Below are 22,500 nucleotides of genomic sequence, written 5' to 3'. Positions count from 1 at the left end.
TCAGCTCTTCCTCATAGGACTCCTCATCATCAACCCCAACTACTGCCAGGGACCACGTCAGTACACACACACGTACAGACGCACAGACACGTACAGACGCACAGACACGTACAGACGCACACACACATACAGACGCGCGCACAGACACACACACACACACGTACGTACGTACGTACGGACACACACACACACGTGCTCACTCCTTTACAATGTTTCACTCTTCTAATTTGTGTGTGTGTGTACGTGTGTGTGTGTGTTTGTGTGTACTACAGTATCATGGGACTCCCTGCGTATCCCTGGCGTGCTTCAGCGTCTGGCCTTCTCCTATCTGGTGGTGACCTCTCTGGACCTCTGTGTGGCCTGGAACAGCCTGGACAACCTTCCTGTGGTCAGAATACATCTCATTATACTGATATAACTACATGTAGAATGAACAGGACCTCTGTAAATAAACTGTTATTATACTGTTATAACACAAGTAATCATGTTATAACCATGTCTGGATCTGTGTGTGGTGAGAAACCACCTGGACAACCTACCCGTGGTCAGACCAGCCTTATGACCACGTCCCCGTGGTCAGACCAGCCTTATAACCATGTTATTACACTTCTAATCTAATATATGTGACAACAATGTCATGTAAAAATGTATCTCCAAATATATACTGTAACGCTCACATTGAGTACGGACGGTTACAGTCAGATCAGTATAATAGTTAGTTTAAAACGTTTACATTCTTAGCAAGAAGAACAATTTCCCTAATAATCCTGTTTACATGGACACATCTAAAATCAGGCTACCTGATGGGACTTTGATAAACGCAGAAAATCACCAATAAAAATGAACATTTTACCACAGCGACCATGTTATTATTTTTGTGAATCGTATTTGATTCTGAGTTTGGACACAAACTTTATATGTGTGAACTATTTCTAAGATGCATATTTAAAGTAGTTCTGAACTCTCTCGCGGGTAACGGGGAGGTTCGCTCGGCGGATGCTGGCACATGCTCAGATCAAATACACCTCTGGAACTTTAATCTGTTCACATGTCCTAATCATTTTAAAGATCAGAAAACCAGACGGAGGTTTACTTCGATTATTACGTTTTTTTACGCTGATTTAAGAGGAGCAGAGTAAGATGTTTTACATGACTATTACATAATCAACCTGCTGCCATTATCAGTTGAATATCTAATTATTAGTGTGTATGTAACCGTACTCATTGTCACATAACCATCTTCTGACACTCAACATCAGCTAACTGTGACATGGACTGTTCTAGATGTACGGAAGAGATTGTTTTCAGACAGAATTCACCCCATTTCCATTTCACTTGGTGTTAATGTTGAGCTGTCTGCTGGTCGGTGTTGTTTCCATAGTGACCAAAACGGTTGTTTTGTTTTGGTGTTATTTTTTAATTTTTTACCCAGGATGCTTGGTGGTACTCTGCTCGTGAGTTCCTGCTCTACTGGCCAGCCTGGCTGTGTGTGGTCGTCTTGGAAACCGTGTGGCTCTGTCTCACCTTCCTGCTCCCTGTTCCTGACTGCCCAAGGTGAGATGAGAGGGAAGACTATGGCCGTGAACACATTGAGACAACACAGTTTCAATGGGAGTCACAGGATGAATGACAACGGAGATGATTCCCCCCCCCCCCCCCCCCCCACCAGTCTGACTATTTACATATGCAACTCATCTGACAATAGTTGACTTGAGTTGTACTTTTGACGGACAAAAAACAGTTCATATATGATTTAATCCAAGTCCATGAGTCTGAGGGTGGCCGGAGGTGACAGGAAGTAGGAGATAACTAACACCTGACTCAAATCATCCACTAACCATCATCTTCTCTCTCCTCAGTGGTTATTTGGGCCCAGGTGGTATTGGGGACATGGGCCAGTACCCAAACTGCACTGGGGGAGCAGCTGGATATGTAGACCGCTGGTTACTGGGAGAGAACCACATCTACCAAACACCTTCCTCACGGGTGAGTTAAACGCCCACTTGTTTCAGGCAACAAAGAGAAAGAGACTTTCTGCAGGTGTGTTTTTTGGTTCGTAACGTGGCGTGTTCGTTCTTCAGGTGATCTACAAGTCTCACATGCCCTTTGATCCAGAGGGAGTCCTTGGCAGCATCAACTCTGTCTTCATGGCTTTCCTGGGACTACAGGTCACTGGAATTATCATTCACTATCTCGCTCTGTCGCTGTCTCTCTTGTCCCTTTCTCTGTTTCTCTCTTGTGTCTGTCTGTCTCGTTTCTCTGTGTCTCGGTCTCTCTGTGTCTGTCTGTCTCTGTTTCTCGGTCTCTCTGTCTCGGTCTCTCTGTCTCTGTTTCTCTGTGTCTCGGTCTCTCTGTCTCTGTCTCTCTGTCTCTGTTTCTCTGTGTCTCGGTCTCTCTGTGTCTGTCTGTTTCTCTCTCTGTGTCTCGGTCTCTCTGTGTCTGTCTCTGTTTCTCTCAACACTCCTTCTCTGCATCCAAACTAATCTGTGTTTCTCTCACATATTCCTTCTCTTTCCAGTTGTTCTGTTTCTACACTACTAGAGCGATGTGTGTAATTTGCAGACGTGGAGTTACTTGTTTCTGCTCGTCCTAACTGAATGGATCAGTCTAATGTAATAAATGGGATTAACTTTGAGGGGCCATTTTTTTGTCCCTGATCTCTGTATCCAGGCAGGAAAGATCCTCCTCCACTACAAGGATCAGCATTCCAGTATAATGGCCCGGTTCCTCATATGGAGCCTGGTTCTGGTGAGACGATCACATTGCTGTTTGTCATTACTGTATTAGCTTTTGGTATATAACCTTGGTCTGTCGCGTAAGCCTTGGTCTGTCGCGTAAGCCTTGGTCTGTCGCGTAAGCCTTGGTCTGTCGCGTAAGCCTTGGTCTGTCGCGGAGGCCTTGGTCTGTCGCGGAGGCCTTGGTCTGTTGCATCTTTTAATCAGACTCATATGACAACACAGAGACATAGCAGCATAGTATTTCTGCGTTCACCGTGCCTGTATTGTTCTTGTCAGCGTGATGTATCTAAATGTTTATCTTTCCAGGGAATCATATCAGCCACTCTGACCAAATGTTCACTGAATGAAGGCTTCATTCCCATCAACAAGAATCTATGGTAAGGAGACCAGACCACTTCATAATGCAGTTTAACACTCTCAGGGCCAGTTTCCTGGACACAGGTTCAATCTAGTCCTGGACTAAAGACCACTTTGAATGGAGACTTTTCATTGAGCATGTTTCTTAGTCCAGGACTAGTTTTAGGCTTTTCTGTGTGCGGGAAACTGGCCCTTGATATTTCCTAGTAGAGCCGGGACCATACTCGTTAGTGTCGTGGCAAGAAAACAGAACACAAAGCTGATTTACCTTCTTTAGGAAAACAGCCCTGATGTTGGAAACAAACATCATTATGTTGGAAACAAACATCATTATGATGGAAACAAACATCATTATGTTGGAAAACAGCCCTGATGTTGGAAACAAACATTATGATGGAAAACAGCCCTGATGTTGGAAACAAACATCATTATGTTGGAAAACAGCCCTGATGTTGGAAACAAACATCATTATGATGGAAAACAGCCCTGATGTTGGAAACAAACATCATTATGATGGAAACAAACAAACATCATTATGTTGGTAAACAGCCCTGATGTTGGAAACAAACATCATTATGTTGGAAAACAGCCCTGATGTTGGAAACAAACATCATTATGATGGAAAACAGCCCTGATGTTGGAAACAAACATCATTATGATGGAAAACAGCCCTGATGTTGGAAACAAACATCATTATGTTGGAAAACAGCCCTGATGTTGGAAACAAACATCATTATGATGGAAAACAGCCCTGATGTTGGAAACAAACATCATTATGATGGAAAACAGCCCTGATGTTGGAAACAAACAGCCCTGATGTTGGAAACAAACATCATTATGATGGAAAACAGCCCTGATGTTGGAAACAAACAGCCCTGATGTTGGAAACAAACATCATTATGATGGAAACAGCCCTGATGTTGGAAACAAACATCATTATGATGGAAAACAGCCCTGATGTTGGAAACAAACATCATTATGTTGGAAAACAGCCCTGATGTTGGAAACAAACATCATTATGTTGGAAAACAGCCCTGATGTTGGAAACAAACATCATTATAATGGAAAACAGCCCTGATGTTGGAAACAAACATCATTATGTTGGAAAACAGCCCTGATGTTGGAAACAAACATCATTATGATGGAAAACAGCCCTGATGTTGGAAACAAACATCATTATGATGGAAAACAGCCCTGATGTTGGGAAACAAACATCATTATGTTGGAAAACAGCCCTGATGTTGGAAACAAACATCATTATGATGGAAAACAGCCCTGATGTTGGAAACAAACATCATTATGATGGAAAACAGCCCTGATGTTGGGAAACAAACATCATTATGTTGGAAAACAGCCCTGATGTTGGAAACAAACATCATTATGATGGAAAACAGCCCTGATGTTGGAAACAAACATCATTATGATGGAAAACAGCCCTGATGTTGGAAACAAACATCATTATGATGGAAAACAGCCCTGATGTTGGAAACAAACATCATTATGTTGGAAAACAGCCCTGATGTTGGAAACAAACATCATTATGTTGGAAAACAGCCCTGATGTTGGAAACAAACATCATTATGTTGGAAAACAGCCCTGATGTTGGAAACAAACATCATTATGATGGAAAACAGCCCTGATGTTGGAAACAAACATCATTATGATGGAAAACAGCCCTGATGTTGGAAACAAACATCATTATGATGGAAAACAGCCCTGATGTTGGAAACAAACATCATTATGATGGAAAACAGCCCTGATGTTGGAAACAAACATCATTATGTTGGAAAACAGCCCTGATGTTGGAAACAAACATCATTATGATGGAAAACAGCCCTGATGTTGGAAACAAACATCATTATGATGGAAAACAGCCCTGATGTTGGAAACAAACAGCCCTGATGTTGGAAACAAACATCATTATGATGGAAAACAGCCCTGATGTTGGAAACAAACAGCCCTGATGTTGGAAACAAACATCATTATGATGGAAACAGCCCTGATGTTGGAAACAAACATCATTATGATGGAAAACAGCCCTGATGTTGGAAACAAACAGCCCTGATGTTGGAAACAAACATCATTATGATGGAAACAGCCCTGATGTTGGAAACAAACATCATTATGATGGAAAACAGCCCTGATGTTGGAAACAAACATCATTATGTTGGAAAACAGCCCTGATGTTGGAAACAAACATCATTATGTTGGAAAACAGCCCTGATGTTGGAAACAAACATCATTATGTTGGAAAACAGCCCTGATGTTGGAAACAAACATCATTATGATGGAAAACAGCCCTGATGTTGGAAACAAACATCATTATGATGGAAAACAGCCCTGATGTTGGAAACAAACATCATTATGTTGGAAAACAGCCCTGATGTTGGAAACAAACATCATTATGTTGGAAACAAACATCCTTATGATGGAAAACAGCCCTGATGTTGGAAACAAACAGCATTATGTTGGAAACAAACATCCTTATGATGGAAAACAGCCCTGATGTTGGAAACAAACATCATTATGTTGGAAAACAGCCCTGATGTTGGAAACAAACATCATTATGATGGAAAACAGCCCTGATGTTGGAAACAAACATAATTATGTTGGAAAACAGCCCTGATGTTGGAAACAAACATCATTATGATGGAAAACAGCCCTGATGTTGGAAACAAACATCATTATGTTGGAAAACAGCCCTGATGTTGGAAACAAACATCATTATGATGGAAAACAGCCCTGATGTTGGAAACAAACATCATTATGTTGGAAAACAGCCCTGATGTTGGAAACAAACATCATTATGATGGAAACAGCCCTGATGTTGGAAACAAACATCATTATGATGGAATCAAACATCATTATGATGTCATCCAGAGTCACTTGTATTTATTGTCCAAGCTGTAGCACCATGTGTTACATCCAGCAGGTTTTTAAAGCACCAAACAGTTTTGCTTCGTGTTTTATTTTGTTGCCATGGAATAAATGTAGCGATACTGGAATCATCAGTGCCCTAGTTCATAGTGTAGAATCATCAGTGCCCTAGTTCATAGTGTAGAATCATCAGTGCCCTAGTTCATAGTGTAGTGTGGAATAATCAGTGCCCTAGTTCATAGTGTGGAATCATCAGTGCCCTAGTTCATAGTGTAGAATCATCAGTGCCCTAGTTCATAGTGTAGTGTGGAATCATCAGTGCCCTAGTTCATAGTGTAGTGTGGAATAATCAGTGCCCTAGTTCATAGTGTAGAATAATCAGTGCCCTAGTTCATAGTGTGGAATAATCAGTGCCCTAGTTCATAGTGTGGAATAATCAGTGCCCTAGTTCATAGTGTGGAATAATCAGTGCCCTAGTTCATAGTGTGGAATAATCAGTGCCCTAGTTCATAGTGTGGAATAATCAGTGCCCTAGTTCATAGTGTGGAATAATCAGTGCCCTAGTTCATAGTGTGGAATAATCAGTGCCCTAGTTCATAGTGTGGAATAATCAACCTCTGAGTTGTCTGTCAGGTCTCTCTCCTACGTGACCACCCTGGCGTGTTTTGCCTGTCTGTCAGGTCTCTCTCCTACGTGACCACCCTGGTGTGTTTTGTCTATCTGTCAGGTCTCTCTCCTACGTGACCACCCTGGCGTGTTTTGTCTGTCTGTCAGGTCTCTCTCCTACGTGACCACCCTGGCGTGTTTTGTCTGTCTGTCAGGTCTCTCTCCTACGTGACCACCCTGGCGTGTTTTGCCTGTCTGTCAGGTCTCTCTCCTACGTGACCACCCTGGCGTGTTTTGCCTGTCTGTCAGGTCTCTCTCCTAAGTGACCACCCTGGTGTGTTTTGTCTATCTGTCAGGTCTCTCTCCTACGTGACCACCCTGGCGTGTTTTGTCTGTCTGTCAGGTCTCTCTCCTACGTGACCACCCTGGCGTGTTTTGTCTGTCTGTCAGGTCTCTCTCCTACGTGACCACCCTGGCGTGTTTTGTCTCTGTCAGGTCTCTCTCCTACGTGACCACCCTGGCGTGTTTTGTCTGTCTGTCAGGTCTCTCTCCTACGTGACCACCCTGGCGTGTTTTGTCTGTCTGTCAGGTCTCTCTCCTACGTGACCACCCTGGCGTGTTTTGCCTGTCAGGTCTCTCTCCTACGTGACCACCCTGGCGTGTTTTGTCTATCTGTCAGGTCTCTCTCCTACGTGACCACCCTGGCGTGTTTTGCCTGTCTGTCAGGTCTCTCTCCTACGTGACCACCCTGGCGTGTTTTGTCTGTCTGTCAGGTCTCTCTCCTACGTGACCACCCTGGCGTGTTTTGCCTGTCAGGTCTCTCTCCTACGTGACCACCCTGGTGTGTTTTGTCTATCTGTCAGGTCTCTCTCCTACGTGACCACCCTGGTGTGTTTTGCCTGTCTGTCAGGTCTCTCTCCTACGTGACCACCCTGGCGTGTTTTGTCTGTCTGTCAGGTCTCTCTCCTACGTGACCACCCTGGCGTGTTTTGTCTGTCTGTCAGGTCTCTCTCCTACGTGACCACCCTGGCGTGTTTTGTCTGTCTGTCAGGTCTCTCTCCTACGTGACCACCCTGGCGTGTTTTGCCTTGCTGCTTCTGGTGTCGATCTACTACACAGTAGATGTGAAGAGGTGGTGGTCTGGGGCGCCCTTCTACTACCCTGGTGAGAACCAGTTCTATGTCAGCAGCTCTGCTTTCTACATTTTTATATATAGAAATGTAACGCATAGATCTGACAACGATCCCTATTCTGCATGACAGGAGAATCACGTCTGTTCTAAACTATATACATTTCTATCTGAATGTTACGCAACTCCTGAACAAATCCCTCTGACCCCTTGTGCTCTATCCTGACCTTTGACCCTTTTCCAGGTATGAACTCCATCCTGGTGTACGTGGGCCACGAGGTTCTGGAGGAGTACTTCCCGTTCCGCTGGCGCATGGCCAACAGCCAATCCCACGCAGAGCACCTGACCCAGAACCTAGTGGCCACTTCCTGCTGGGTCCTCATCTCCTTCCTGCTGTACAGGAAGAACGTCTTCTGGAAGATCTAGAGGGCCAGGACGCGTTTCAATAAGTCTTTCTTCAAGTCCTCTACAGATTTAGGGGGAAGGTCTAAGGGGCCGGGCTGCGTCTCATAAGTGTTATCTCAAGTCTTTCTGAAGGATCTACTCTCTTCAATTCCTTGTGTCCTTTAACCAACGATCCACTGGGAGATGTCGAGCTGGGCCGTATCTCAATAGTCTCCTCAATTCCTTGTGTCCTGTAACCAACGATCCACTGGGAGATGTCGAGCTGGGCCGTATGTCAATAGTCTCCTCAATTCCTTGTGTCCTGTAACCAACGATCCACTGGGAGATGTCGAGCTGGGCCGTATGTCAATAGTCTCCTCAATTCCTTGTGTCCTGTAACCAACGATCCACTGGGAGATGTCGAGCTGGGCCGTATCTCAATAGTCTCCTCAATTCCTTGTGTCCTTTAACCAACGATCCACTGGGAGATGTCGAGCTGGGCCGTATCTCAATAGTCTCCTTAATTCCTTGTGCCCTTGAAGATCTTTGGCTGGGGTTGCATTTCACTTGCCTTTCATCAATTCCTTGTGTCCTTTCTCCAGCTTCCTTTTTAAAAAGGCATAGTGTAAAGCGTTTCCTCTCCTTGTTTCCTTTCCTCGTGCTCTCCTTGCTTGACGCTGATGTTTTGAGAAAGGGAACATAATCACTCAGGAAAAGGTTGGTCTGGGATTGTATCCAAGAGACACGGAAACTCAAACCATTTTTCTGCTCATACAAATCAAATGTTACTAGTCACATGCGCCGAATACCACAGTCACCTTTAGAGACTTACCCTTTGGGTCTAGACGGATGGACTGTCTGGCTGCGTACCTTTTGAGGATGGCTTTTGTGGAACATAGACTTGGATCTCCCCAATAGTGGCATTTGGCTCAAACTTATGGTGAAATGTTTACTGACGAGCCCCGTAACCAACAATACAGGTCAAGAAAATCGAGCTACTGGAAACAATGCTACAGGCTCTGGTCTACGCTACACTTTCACTATGGACACACAGTTCAGAGGTCACTGGGATGTGTGTGGGATCAAACTGGGCTTCACAACAAAAAGAATGGGAGTGTACAGCCAAACGGGTATGGAATAGTGTACCATTAGATAATACACGTGTTGATTCTCGTTTGTGCATGTACGAGCGCTTGCTTTCTTGGGACTGAAACGACCAATGCCAGACAGTTGAAATAACTTGTACTAATTAATGACGTTGTCTTTTTTTTTTTTTTTTTGCCAAAGTCATCAAGGAAATGAATGATGGATGAACCAACCGCCAACTAACTGTATGTGTATATTTCATGGGTCGTTCCACAAATTCAGTGCCTTTTTGAGAAGTGTAACTTGGTTAAAAAAAAGGGAAAAAAGTTTTATTTCACCTTATTTTCATATTCTGTCATAAAGAGCACATATTCTCCCATCTCAAAAGTACTACAGTAGGGGCCTGTTCAATGCCCAATAAAGTAACAGGGTTGATGATCTCATAAAGTAACAGGGTTGATGATCTCATAAAGTAACAGGGTTGATGATCTCATCGTAAACCCCATTGTGACGGGAGAAGGAAAGCTTGTGTGCAACAGGGAGTGGCAATTTTAAATGCAAGAATCACCAAAAATGTTTAATTGTTAAAAAAATGTCTAGCTTTTCTGTCTATGGGTAACAGGGTTGACTTGTAATGCTCGACACGCTCAGTCTTCCACCACAAAACGCCAGAAAATGGCCATAAAGAGTAAAACCAGCTCGCCTGCTTTTACATGATTTGACTATTAGATGTTCAATGTCTCTTGAAAAAGAATATTTAAAAATGAATAATTTTGCCCTATTAAAATGAGACTTCAGTTCACGTAACAGGGTTGACTTTAAAATGAGGGACAGGTAATTTAATCCCTAAATAATCTTTCGAAATGACTTTTTGTCAAAGTAGCAAAATAACTAGGGCTTCACAATGATGGTGAAAACTCGGGAGACGTTTTTGGGGGTTTTAAGTTTGTTAAAATCTTCCTAGAAGTCGGTGCGGGGGGGGGCGGCGTCTCAAAATGCTGAATTATGTCACTTTAGAAGTCTTTATTCATGTAAAAAAAAAAAAAATCAGATTGATTGAATTTTCTATGTGGTCTATATTAAAGTGCGCTTCATTTAATATAACAGGCTTTTTTTCTTTTCCTACTTAAAATATCAAAGGGATGCAGAAGGACCTTATTTTGTGGAATGACCCTCCATATGAACATACAGCATTGTGCCAAAACACTACAGAAGAAGAAACCACGTTTAAGTCCCAAATAGCACCATATTCCCTTTTATAGTGCACTACTTTTAACCAGAGCCATATGGGTCCTGGTCAAAAGGAGTGCACTACAAAGGGTACCATTTTAGGATGTAAATTAGGACTTTCCTTTAGGTAATTGTACTGTATGACATGTAAATGAGCACAAAGAATGGCAGGACACAGCTATTCATGCAACACAATGATGATTTATACCAGATTCAGACAACTGTAAACTTCTGTTACTGTATCGTACTCAGTCCTTTGCCCAAGTACTAGTATTTATGTTTTTAACGGTGTGGTTAATGAATTAAACTGTAAAAATTATAATATATCGACCTAAGCTCATGCAAATAATGTGATGTGTACTTTTCATCGTTGTGAATAAATTGTATCAATATCTTTTTAAATGCGACCAAAGATGACTAGCAGTGCTATTTGATACAGTTACCCAAATAAAAAACGAATTAAATAAATAGGAAAATGTATTCTCTCACTGCTGTTATTCACTCAGGGTAAGACCCACTGGGCATACACTGGTTGAATCAATGTTGTTACCACGTCATTTCAATTAAATTACTTTGATACCAACGCGCAATAGACGTTGAATTGACGTCTGTGCTCAGTGGGGAGCGTCTGCTAAATGACTAAAATGTAAATAAATTTTGTGCCAAATGGCACCCTATTCCCTATATATAGTGCACTACTTTAGACCAGAGCCCTATGGCACCCTATTCCCTATATAGTGCACTACTTTAGACCAGAGCCCTATTGGTCCTGGTCAGAAGTAGCAGGCTACTCTATATAGTGAATAAAGCCCTATTGGTCCTGGTCAGAAGTAGCAGGGTACTCTATATAGTGAATAAAGTCCTATTGGTCCTGGTCAGAAGTAGCAGGCTACTCTATAAAGCCCTATTGGTCCTGGTCAGAAGTAGCAGGGTACTCTATATAGTGAATAAAGCCCTATTGGTCATGGTCAGAAGTAGCAGGCTACTCTATATAGTGAATAAAGCCCTGTTGTTCCTAGTCAGAAGTAGCAGGGTACTCTATATAGTGAATAAAGCCCTGTTGGTCCTGGTCAGAAGTAGCAGGCTACTCTATATAGTGAATAAAGCCCTATTGGTCCTGGTCAGAAGTAGCAGGGTACTCTATATAGTGAATAAAGCCCTGTTGGTCCTGGTCAGAAGTAGCAGGGTACTCTATATAGTGAATAAAGCCCTATTGGTCATGGTCAGAAGTAGCAGGCTACTCTATATAGTGAATAAAGCCCTGTTGTTCCTAGTCAGAAGTAGCAGGGTACTCTATATAGTGAATAAAGCCCTGTTGGTCCTGGTCAGAAGTAGCAGGCTATTCTATATAGTGAATAAAGCCCTATTGGTCCTGGTCAGAAGTAGCAGGGTACTCTATATAGTGAATAAAGCCCTATTGGTCCTGGTCAGAAGTAGCAGGCTACACTATATAGTGAATAAAGCCCTGTTGGTCCTGGTCAGAAGTAGCAGGCTACTCTATATAGTGAATAAAGCCCTGTTGGTCCTGGTCAGAAGTAGCAGGGTACTCTATATAGGGAATAAAGCCCTGTTGGTCCTGGTCAGAAGTAGCAGGCTACTCTATATAGTGAATAAAGCCCCATTGGTCCTGGTCAGAAGTAGCAGGGTACTCTATATAGTGAATAAAGTCCTATTGGTCCTGGTCAGAAGTAGCAGGCTACTCTATATAGTGAATAAAGCCCTATTGGTCCTGGTCAGAAGTAGCAGGGTACTCTATATAGTGAATAAAGCCCTGTTGGTCCTGGTCAGAAGTAGCAGGGTACTCTATAAGGTGAATAAAGCCCTGTTGGTCCTGGTCAGAAGTAGCAGGGTACTCTATATAGGGAATTGGGGCGACAGCGTAGCCTAGTGGTTAGAGCGTTGGATTAATAACTGAAAGGTTGTAAGATCAAATCCTTGAGCTGACAAGGTACAAATCTGTCGTTCTGCCCCTGAACAAGGCAGTTAACCCACTGTTCCTAGGCCATCATTGAAAATAAGAATTTGTTCTTAACTGACTTGCCTAGTTAAATAAATAAAAATAGAGTTCAATTTACATCCTGACATTCTTTTCCTTTTGTTGTTGTTGTTTTAGACATTTGAACATTCCATGTGATTCCTTTAAATTATTTTATTTTAATTAAAGGTACTCTCTTACATGTGATCTGTTTGCGTATAGTCCTTGTGCCGTTTTGTTCTTACTTTACAACGTTGTTTCCATCAACTAGTGACAAAAGCTGTTGTTTAGTTGAATCGGGTGTGTTTGTGCTGGGCTGGAACCAAAATGTGCACACCCAGTGGGATTTATTGAGAAGCACTGGGCTTCTATGTTATATGTGTGCCATCTAGTGAACGCAACTACAAAATAATATTAATCTAGTTCGCTTAATTTGAAATGCGGTATAGTTTTAACAGTGAGTTGTTTTTGTAATCTAGCAAATTGTATTCTCGGCTCACAGGGTTATTAACTAACTCTGGCCCCTCCAACACCTCTTCACTGGTAAATGCAAACCAATATCATCTTCACTTTATGAATAACATTTTAATCTACAGTTTAGGTTACAATTATGCTGTGAGGTGTATCTTCACTCCTAAAGCAACCACTCTACTGTAGTTTATGACTTTATAAAAGCGTGGGAATCGAGTTACAGTTTCACCTTGTGGGAAGAAAAAAAAACGAGCATAATCTCGCGATAGGTCGAGTCCAACCTCATTCTTGTCTATTGTGAGAGTTTTTCTATTCTCGCGCGATTTCGCAACTTTCCCACGTCTGTTGTGGAGTCTGCCCCCTGTCCGCCTCTCCTCCCCCTTTTTCTACTCTCGTTTATATTTTTTCCCCCGTCGGGGTTCTGTTAGTTCTGTTGTCCCAGCGGCGGTGGGAATGGATTTGGGATCTCGCGATAGTTGGGGCTTAGAGTTCCAGTCGAAAATGGCGCCCGTTGTGACGGGGTAAGTGTTGAAATTCAGAGCAAAAAAATGAAGGAAGAACCGTTTAAAAAAGTTCACTTTCTTTGTTTGGGTAACTAGTTTCCTAACCACTTTGTTGAACTCGTTTTTGTTCCCAGATAGCTTTGAAAGTGCTTTATTAATTGGCGTCGCGCACTTATTGCTACTTTTGTGTTAATGTTAGTGCGGTGTGTAACGTTAGCTAGCCACAACGAAAAGTTAGCCAAATAACGTTACCCAACTACCTATTTTTTTCGCCAGTAATGATATAACTAACTAGTTACTTATTTTAGCTACATTTTATGGCTAGCTCACCTAGCCATTATGTGTATGCTGAGTTCAATTAAACAATGTTTTATATTTGTTCAATGTTACCTATTTCCTTTACAAATCATGTAAAGTAACAAAGACAGTATTGCTCGCATTTGTCGGTTAAAACTGGCACACAAAGTTTAAAAACTAACGTTACTGATCGAATCGTTCACTTATCACCTGCAGCAGAATTCTAAGCTACTGTTTAGTAGAGTGGGTTTTTTCATGGCAACACTCACCTGTTAATAATCAGCATGTTTCAGATTGCTAGAATTGTGACAACTTAATAATTGAACGTTATCTAGTATAATGGTGGTGAGCTGATAGAAAAGTACATTTTTTTGTTTTCTTAAACAGGAAGTTTGGTGAGCGAGCTCCACCGCAGCGCCTAACACGGTAAGGAAACGTTCCCACCACAAGTTTCATAACTCATAAATCTCATTTAAACTGTTACATCAAACATGAGAAACATGTAGCTTCCACCTCCACAGCGTTTGTATTACTAAGGTGTAAAACCACTTATCCACATTCATTTATTCCACTCTATCATAAGATTTCTTCACAGCCGTTTCTATAAAGGCACACCATTCATACTGCTATAATCAATAGTGTATCTGTGACGATTCCATAGGTTCCACTGTATGACGTAAATCAACAACTCAAGTGTCTAAAAGCATTTTTTTATTTAATTTATTTAACCCGGCAAGTCAGTTAAGTATAAATTCTTATTTACAATGACGGCCTACCGGGGGATAACTGCCTTGTTCAGGGGCAGAACCACAGATCTTTGTACCTTGTCCGTTCGGGGATTCGATCTAGCAACCTTTAGGTTACTGGCCCAACGCTCTAACCACTAGGCTACCTGCCTCCCCAAATTCGCCGTCATATTTGACGTTGTCGCCAGAATGTTGTTTGATTCTGTTCAATAAATGTTGTCTGAACGTTGTGTGTTTTTCCCCCTATAGAGAGGCTATGAGAAACTACCTGAAGGAGAGGGGAGACCAGACCTTACTCATACTACACGCTAAAGTTGCACAGAAGTCTTACGGCAATGAGAAGAGGTATGAGAGAAAGAACGTTATTCATGTTGTCTTTTCTGTAGTTGATAGTGTGTGTGTATTCATGGTGTGTCTGTAGTTGATCGTGTGTGTGTATTCATGGTGTCTCTGTAGTTGATAGTGTGTGTATTCATGGTGTCTCTGTAGTTGATAGTGTCTGTATTCATGGTGTCTCTGTAGTTGATAGTGTGTGTGTATTCATGGTGTCTCTGTAGTTGATAGTGTCTCTGTAGTTGATAGTGTGTGTATTCATGATGTGTCTGTAGTTGATAGTGTGTGTATTCATGGTGTCTCTGTAGTTGATAGTGTGTGTATTCATGGTGTGTCTGTAGTTGATAGTGTGTGTGTATTCATGGTGTCTCTAGTTGATAGTGTCTCTGTAGTTGATAGTGTGTGTATTCATGGTGTGTCTGTAGTTGATAGTGTGTGTATTCATGGTGTGTCTGTAGTTGATAGTGTGTGTGTATTCATGGTGTCTCTGTAGTTGATAGTGTGTGTATTCATGGTGTCTCTGTAGTTGATAGTGTGTATTCATGGTGTCTCTGTAGTTGATAGTGTGTGTGTATTCATGGTGTCTCTGTAGTTGATAGTGTGTGTGTATTCATGGTGTCTCTGTAGTTGATAGTGTCTCTGTAGTTGATAGTGTGTGTATTCATGGTGTGTCTGTAGTTGATAGTGTGTATTCATGGTGTCTCTGTAGTTGATAGTGTGTGTGTATTCATGGTGTCTCTGTAGTTGATAGTGTGTGTGTATTCATGGTGTCTCTGTAGTTGATAGTGTGTGTGTGTTCATGGTGTCTCTGTAGTTGATAGTGTGTGTGTGTGTATTCATGGTGTCTCTGTAGTTGATAGTGTGTGTGTATTCATGGTGTGTCTGTAGTTGATAGTGTGTGTGTATTCATGGTGTGTCTGTAGTTGATAGTGTGTGTGTGTATTCATGGTGTCTCTGTAGTTGATAGTGTCTCTGTAGTTGATAGTGTGTGTATTCATGGTGTGTCTGTAGTTGATAGTGTGTATTCATGGTGTCTCTGTAGTTGATAGTGTGTGTGTATTCATGGTGTCTCTGTAGTTGATAGTGTGTGTGTATTCATGGTGTCTCTGTAGTTGATAGTGTGTGTGTATTCATGGTGTCTCTGTAGTTGATAGTGTGTGTGTATTCATGGTGTCTCTGTAGTTGATAGTGTGTGTGTGTGTATTCATGGTGTCTCTGTAGTTGATAGTGTGTGTGTATTCATGGTGTGTCTGTAGTTGATAGTGTGTGTGTGTGTATTCATGGTGTCTCTGTAGTTGATAGTGTGTGTATTCATGGTGTGTCTGTAGTTGATAGTGTCTGTATTCATGGTGTCTCTGTAGTTGATAGTGTGTGTGTATTCATGGTGTGTCTGTAGTTGATAGTGTGTGTGTGTGTATTCATGGTGTGTCTGTAGTTGATAGTGTGTGTGTATTCATGGTGTGTCTGTAGTTGATAGTGTGTGTATTCATGGTGTCTCTGTAGTTGACAGTGTGTGTGTTCATGGTGTCTCTGTAGTTGATAGTGTCTGTATTCATGGTGTGTCTGTAGTTGATAGTGTGTGTGTTCATGGTGTCTCTGTAGTTGATAGTGTGTGTGTATTCATGGTGTGTCTGTAGTTGATAGTGATACCTGATGGACTGTACTAACCATATGTCTGTCCTGCAGGTTTTTCTGCCCCCCTCCCTGTATCTATCTGATGGGCTGTGGCTGGAAGAAGAAGAGCGAGGAGATGGAGAGAGAAGGTTGTTCAGAGCAGGAGGCTCAGCCCTGTGCCTTTATAGGGATAGGAAACAGTGACCAGGAGATGCAGCAGCTCAACATAGAGGGGAAGGTAAGGGACAACACACACACACACACACTCAGTCACTCAGTCACACACACTCAGTCACTCAGTCACACACACACACACTCACACTCAGTCACACACACACACACTCAGTCACACACACACACACTCAGTCACACACACAGACACGCTGACTGAAACCCACACATCCTCATTTTCTCTCCTCAGAATGTCTGCAAGGGTAAAACACACACACACACACACACACACACACACACACACACACACACACACACACACACACACACACACACACACACACACAGAGGCAGAAATACACAGTGAAACACACACCCCTCGGCCTTTCCCCACAGAACTTCTGCATGACTGAATATCCTGTGTATACAGACTCAAATGACCTCTCCTTCTCTCCCCCTCTCTCTCTCCTTCTCGCTCTTCTTCTCTCTCCCCCTTTCTCATTCTCCCCCCCTCTCCTTCTGTCTCTCCCTCCTCTCTCTCTCTCTCTCCCTCCATCTCTCTCCCTCCATCTCTCTCCCTCCATCTCTCTCTCCCTCCATCTCTCTCTCCCTCCATCTCTCTCTCTCTCCATCCATCTCTCTCTCTCTCCCTCCATCTCTCTCTCTCTCCCTCCATCTCTCTCTCTCTCCCTCCATCTCTCTCTCTCTCCCTCCATCTCTCTCTCTCTCCCTCCATCTCTCTCTCTCTCCCTCCATCTCTCTCTCTCTCCCTCCATCTCTCTCTCTCTCTCCCTCCATCTCTCTCTCTCTCTCTCCCTCCATCTCTCTCTCTCTCTCTCTCTCCCTCCATCTCTCTCTCTCTCTCTCTCTCCCTCCATCTCTCTCTCTCTCTCTCTCTCCCTCCATCTCTCTCTCTCTCTCTCCCTCCATCTCTCTCTCTCTCTCCCTCCATCTCTCTCTCTCTCTCTCTCCCTCCATCTCTCTCTCTCTCTCCCTCCATATCTCTCTCTCTCTCCCTCCATATCTCTCTCTCCCATCTCTCTCTCCCTCCATATCTCTCTCTCGTTCTCTCCCTCCCTCCTCTCTCTCTCGTTCTCTCCCTCCATCTCTCTCTCTCTCTCTCTCTCTCTCTCGTTCTCTCCCTCCTCTCTCTCTCTCTCCCTCCTCTCTCTCTCTCTCCCTCCTCTCTCTCTCTCTCCCTCCTCTCTCTCTCTCTCCCTCCTCTCTCTCTCTCTCCCTCCTCTCTCTCTCCCTCCCCCCCAGGACTTCTGCACAGCTAAGACTCTATACATCAGTGACAGTGACAAGAGGAAACACTTCATGCTGTCAGTCAAGATGTTCTATGGTAACAGTACAGACATCGGCGTCTTCCTTAGTAAGAGGATCAAAGTTATCTCTAAACCTTCCAAGAAGAAACAGTCTCTGAAGAACGCTGACCGTGAGTATGGAGAGGAACACGCATGACTAGGACCGCACACACACACATTTACACACACACATTTACACACACACATTTGCACAGTAATGGATAATACATGTTTATTAGAGTATCTGATATTTAAAATATTTTGTAGCCCAAAACAAGTACTTGTATTTGAATGGTTATTTGTAAAAGACCAAATAGTATACAAGATTTTCAAATACCTGTTTTTTTAAAATACATTAAAATATTCAACTACTTTTCTTTTCAAATAAAATATATCTGAATGCTTTAAGTGTATGTGAACAGAATTGAGATGTTTTAAATAGTATTTGGACCCATGTCTGTCACACGCACACACACAGGATGCTCTCACCACATTTCGAGCAGATTTCCGGTTACATAGAACTGACTGAGTATTCAACACACACACACACACACACACGCTTGATGCGCAATGGTACGGTTTTCCTGAGTGGTTTCGGGACAAAGGTCTTTTTTTACGAGCTGTGTCGTAACTCTGCTTTTTTTATTTGACAATGATCAACTTGAAAGTGTGGTCTCATTCATTATCTCTTAATGAATGCTGATCTAACTTTCTCTCCCTCACTCCCTCCCTACTCCCTACTCTCTCCATCTCTCCCTCACTCCCTACTCTCTCCCTCACTCCCTACTCTCTCCCTCACTCCCTACTCTCTCCCTCACTCCCTACTCTCTTTGTCTCTGTCTCTCTAGTGTGTATAGCGTCAGGGACCAAGGTTGCGTTGTTTAACCGGTTGCGTTCTCAGACCGTCAGTACCCGCTACCTACACGTGGAGGGAGGGAACTTCCATGCCAGTTCACAACAGTGGGGAGCCTTCTACATACACCTCTGTAAGTTACCTCCCCTCCATCATCTGTCTTTCTATTTTTTTTTCTGCCTTCTGTGATTCCTCTCCTCTTTTCCGTTCGGCCCGGTCCCCCTCTTCCGTTCGGCCCGGTCCCCCTCTTCCGTTCGGCCCGGTCCCCCTCTTCCGTTCGGCCCGGTCCCCCTCTTCCGTTCGGCCCGGTCCCCCTCTTCCGTTCGGCCCGGTCCCCCTCTTCCGTTCGGCCCGGTCCCCCTCTTCCGTTCGGCCCGGTCCCCCTCTTCCGTTCGGCCCGGTCCCCCTCTTCCGTTCGGCCCGGTCCCCCTCTTCCGTTCGGCCCGGTCCCCCTCTTCCGTTCGGCCCGGTCCCCCTCTTCCGTTCGGCCCGGTCCCCCTCTTTCGTTCGGCCCGGTCCCCCTCTTTCGTTCGGCCCGGTCCCCCTCTTCCGTTCGGCCCGGTCCCCCTCTTCCGTTCGGCCCGGTCCCCCTCTTCCGTTCGGCCCGGTCCCCCTCTTCCGTTCGGCCCCTCTTCCGTTCGGCCCCTCTTCCGTTCGGCCCGGTCCCCCTCTTCCGTTCGGCCCGGTCCCCCTCTTCCGTTCGGCCCGGTCCCCCTCTTCCGTTCGGCCCGGTCCCCCTCTTCCGTTCGGCCCGGTCCCCCTCTTCCGTTCGGCCCGGTCCCCCTCTTCCGTTCGGCCCGGTCCCCCTCTTCCGTTCGGCCCGGTCCCCCTCTTCCGTTCGGCCCGGTCCCCCTCTTTCGTTCGGCCCGGTCCCCCTCTTTCGTTCGGCCCGGTCCCCCTCTTTCGTTCGGCCCGGTCCCCCTCTTCCGTTCGGCCCGGTCCCCCTCTTCCGTTCACTGTTTCCTTAATATCTTCACTTTCGTCCTCTGTTTCAGCCAATCATGTTGTTTATCTGTTGATTATGCTGCATTACCATGGTGATGTCGAAGTCAATGACACCAAGACTTCAGATATAGATATATAGCATCATATAGAGGGTTGTTATAGTAACTATATATCAACTCCATTATGGTAGAGCTGATTTCAGTTATTAAATATATATCCTACAGTAATGACTAACACTCTGATGCATCATATGGTAACTATCAGTTATTAAAACCTCTCTGGTACAAGTGGGAAGCTAGCGTCCCACCTCGACAACAGCCAGTGAAATTGCATGGCGCCAAATTCAAAACAACAGAAATCCCATAATTAAAGTTCCTCAAACATACAAGTATTTTTCACCATTTTAAAGATAAACTTCTTGTAAATCCAACAACAGTGTCCGATTGCAAATAGACTTTACTGCGAAAGCACACCAAACGATTGTTAGGTCAGTACCTAGTCACAGAAAAACACAGCCATTTTTCCAGCCAAAGAGGAGTCACAAAAAGCAGAAATAGAGATAAAATGAATCACTAACCTTTGATAATCTTCATCAGATGGCACTCATAGGACTTCACGTTACACAATACATGTATGTTTTGTTCGATAAAGTTCATATTTATATCCAAAAAGTCTCAGTTTACATTGGTGCGTTATGGTCAGAAATGTATTGTCTCAAACAAACATCTGGTGAAAGTGCAGAGCCACATCAAGTTACAGAAATACTCATCATAAACATTGATAAATGATACAAGTGTCAAGTATGGAATTATAGATAAACTTCTCCTTAATGCCATCGCTGAGTCAGATTTCAAAAATGCTTTATGGCGAAAGCACCCTTTGCGATTATGTTAGGTCAGCTCCTAGCCACAGAAACCCATACAGCCATTTTCCAAACAAGAAGAGGTGTCACAAAAGTCAGAAATAGCGATTAAATTAATCACTTACCTTTGATCTTCATCTGGTGGCACTCCCAGGTCTCCATGTTAGACAATAAATGTTTGTTTTGTTCGATAATGTCCCTCTTTATGACCAAAAGCCTCCTTTTTTTTATTAGCGCGTTTTGTCCAGTAATCCGATTGCAGAAGGCGCGTGCACTAATTCCAGACAAAGTCCAATAAAAGTACGTAGAAACATGCCAAACGATGTTTAAAATCAATCCTCCGGTTGTTTTTGTCATAAATAATCAATAATATTTCAACCGGACAAAAGCTTCGTCAATAGGAAAGGAGAAACAAGAAAGGCGTTCACGATCAGACGCATAGCTGATGAATGGAAATTTCCACTGACCACTGATTGAAAGTGTGCTATATCTCCCTCATTTTTCAGAGTAAAAGCCTGAAACAATGCCTAAAGACTGGTCACGTGTAGAGGAAGCCATAGGGATCGTGAACTGGGTCCTAAGTCTTTGTATGGTGGATAGGCTTACAATGGAAAAACAGCCTTTCAAAATAATAGTACTTCCTGGTTGGATTTTCCTCGGGTTTTTGCCTGCCATATCAGTTATGTTATACTCACAGACATTATTTTAAATGTTTTGGAAACTTTAGAGTGTTTTCTATCCAAATCTACTAATTATATGCATATCCTATCTTCTGGGCCTGAGTAGCAGGCAGTTTAATTTGGACACACTTTTCATCCAAAATTCCGAATGCTGCCCCCTACCCTAGTGAAGTTAAATATATTTCCTACAGTAATAACTAACTCTCTTATGCATCATATGGTAACTCAGTTATTAAATGTATTTCCTACAGTAATAACTCTCTGAAGCATCATATGGTAACTCGGTTATTAAATGTATTTCCTACAGTAATAACTAACTCTCTGCATCATATGGTAACTCAGTTATTAAATGTATTTCCTACAGTAATAACTCTGAAACATCATACGGTAACTCAGTTATTAAATGTATTTCCTACTGTAATAACTCTCTGAAACATCATATGGTAACTCAGTTATTAAATGTGTTTCCTACAGTAATAACTCTCTGAAACATCATATGGTAACTCGGTTATTAAATGTGTTTCCTACAGTAATAACTAATATGATTCTCTCCCCTGTAGTGGAGGAGGAAGAGCCAGAAGGGGAGGAGTTTGCAGTGAGGGATGGATACATCCACTACGGTCAGACTGTCAAACTGGTCTGTTCTGTCACTGGTATGGCACTGCCTAGACTGGTACGTACCAACGTGTCTCACCTCTACCTACTACCAACGTGTCTCACCTCTCTACCTACAGGTCTGTCTCCTGTTCCTACATATTCACCTCTCTACCTACAGGTCTGTCTCCTGTTCCTACATATTCACCTCTCTACCTACAGGTCTGTCTCCTGTTCCTACATATTCACCTCTCTACCTACAGGTCTGTCTCCTGTTTCTACATATTCACCTCTCTACCTACAGGTCTGTCTCCTGTTCCTACATATTCACCTCTCTACCTACAGGTCTGTCTCCTGTTCCTACATATTCACCTCTCTCTACCTACAGGTCTGTCTCCTGTTGCTACATATTCACCTCTCTACCTACAGGTCTGTCTCCTGTTCCTACATATTCACCTCTCTACCTACAGGTCTGTCTCCTGTTTCTACATATTCACCTCTCTACCTACAGGTCTGTCTCCTGTTCCTACATATTCACCTCTCTACCTACAGGTCTGTCTCCTGTTCCTACATATTCACCTCTCTCTACCTACAGGTCTGTCTCCTGTTCCTACATATTCACCTCTCTCTACCTACAGGTCTGTCTCCTGTTCCTACATATTCACCTCTCTCTACCTACAGGTCTGTCTCCTGTTCCTACATATTCACCTCTCTACCTACAGGTCTGTCTCTCCTGTTCCTA

The 22,500-nt window shown here is 43.4% G+C and overlaps 2 protein-coding genes across 10 annotated transcripts in view; both read left to right on the top strand.

Moving 5' to 3' along the window:
* The window catches only part of hgsnat (heparan-alpha-glucosaminide N-acetyltransferase), an 18,844-nt gene extending 6,260 nt beyond the window's left edge, over nt 1-12,584 (top strand). For 6 of the 8 annotated variants that reach the window (XM_071408248.1, XM_071408251.1, XM_071408246.1 and 3 more), the window contains exons 9-17: nt 1-56; nt 273-388; nt 1,433-1,554; nt 1,860-1,986; nt 2,082-2,168; nt 2,671-2,748; nt 3,045-3,115; nt 7,630-7,742; nt 7,952-12,584. The exon at nt 1-56 is cut by the window's left edge and continues 105 nt beyond it. In XM_071408248.1, the coding sequence (XP_071264349.1) occupies nt 1-56; nt 273-388; nt 1,433-1,554; nt 1,860-1,986; nt 2,082-2,168; nt 2,671-2,748; nt 3,045-3,115; nt 7,630-7,742; nt 7,952-8,133 (952 nt within the window). In that variant the 3' untranslated portion in view covers nt 8,134-12,584. Of the gene's footprint in view, nt 57-272; nt 389-1,432; nt 1,555-1,859; nt 1,987-2,081; nt 2,169-2,670; nt 2,749-3,044; nt 3,116-6,605; nt 6,685-7,629; nt 7,743-7,951 lie in introns of those variants that run through there. The other 2 variants (XM_071408253.1, XM_071408247.1) reach the window with 2 other exon arrangements.
* A 686-nt stretch (nt 12,585-13,270) lies between these two features.
* LOC139579527 (recombining binding protein suppressor of hairless-like) overlaps nt 13,271-22,500 on the top strand; it is a 14,833-nt gene continuing 5,603 nt past the window's right edge. Inside the window, exons 1-7 of one of the 2 annotated variants that reach the window (XM_071408244.1) lie at nt 13,271-13,374; nt 14,041-14,079; nt 14,649-14,744; nt 16,419-16,584; nt 17,781-17,955; nt 18,673-18,810; nt 21,725-21,837. In XM_071408244.1, the coding sequence (XP_071264345.1) occupies nt 13,307-13,374; nt 14,041-14,079; nt 14,649-14,744; nt 16,419-16,584; nt 17,781-17,955; nt 18,673-18,810; nt 21,725-21,837 (795 nt within the window). In that variant the 5' untranslated portion in view covers nt 13,271-13,306. Of the gene's footprint in view, nt 13,375-13,419; nt 13,445-14,040; nt 14,080-14,648; nt 14,745-16,418; nt 16,585-17,780; nt 17,956-18,672; nt 18,811-21,724; nt 21,838-22,500 lie in introns of those variants that run through there. The other variant, XM_071408245.1, reaches the window with a different exon arrangement.

This window comes from Salvelinus alpinus, chromosome 6, assembly GCF_045679555.1.
Source record: "Salvelinus alpinus chromosome 6, SLU_Salpinus.1, whole genome shotgun sequence".
NCBI classification, from domain to species: domain Eukaryota; kingdom Metazoa; phylum Chordata; class Actinopteri; order Salmoniformes; family Salmonidae; genus Salvelinus; species Salvelinus alpinus.
The sequence above is the reverse complement of the archived record's forward strand: the minus strand, read 5'-3'. Positions and strand labels throughout refer to the sequence as shown.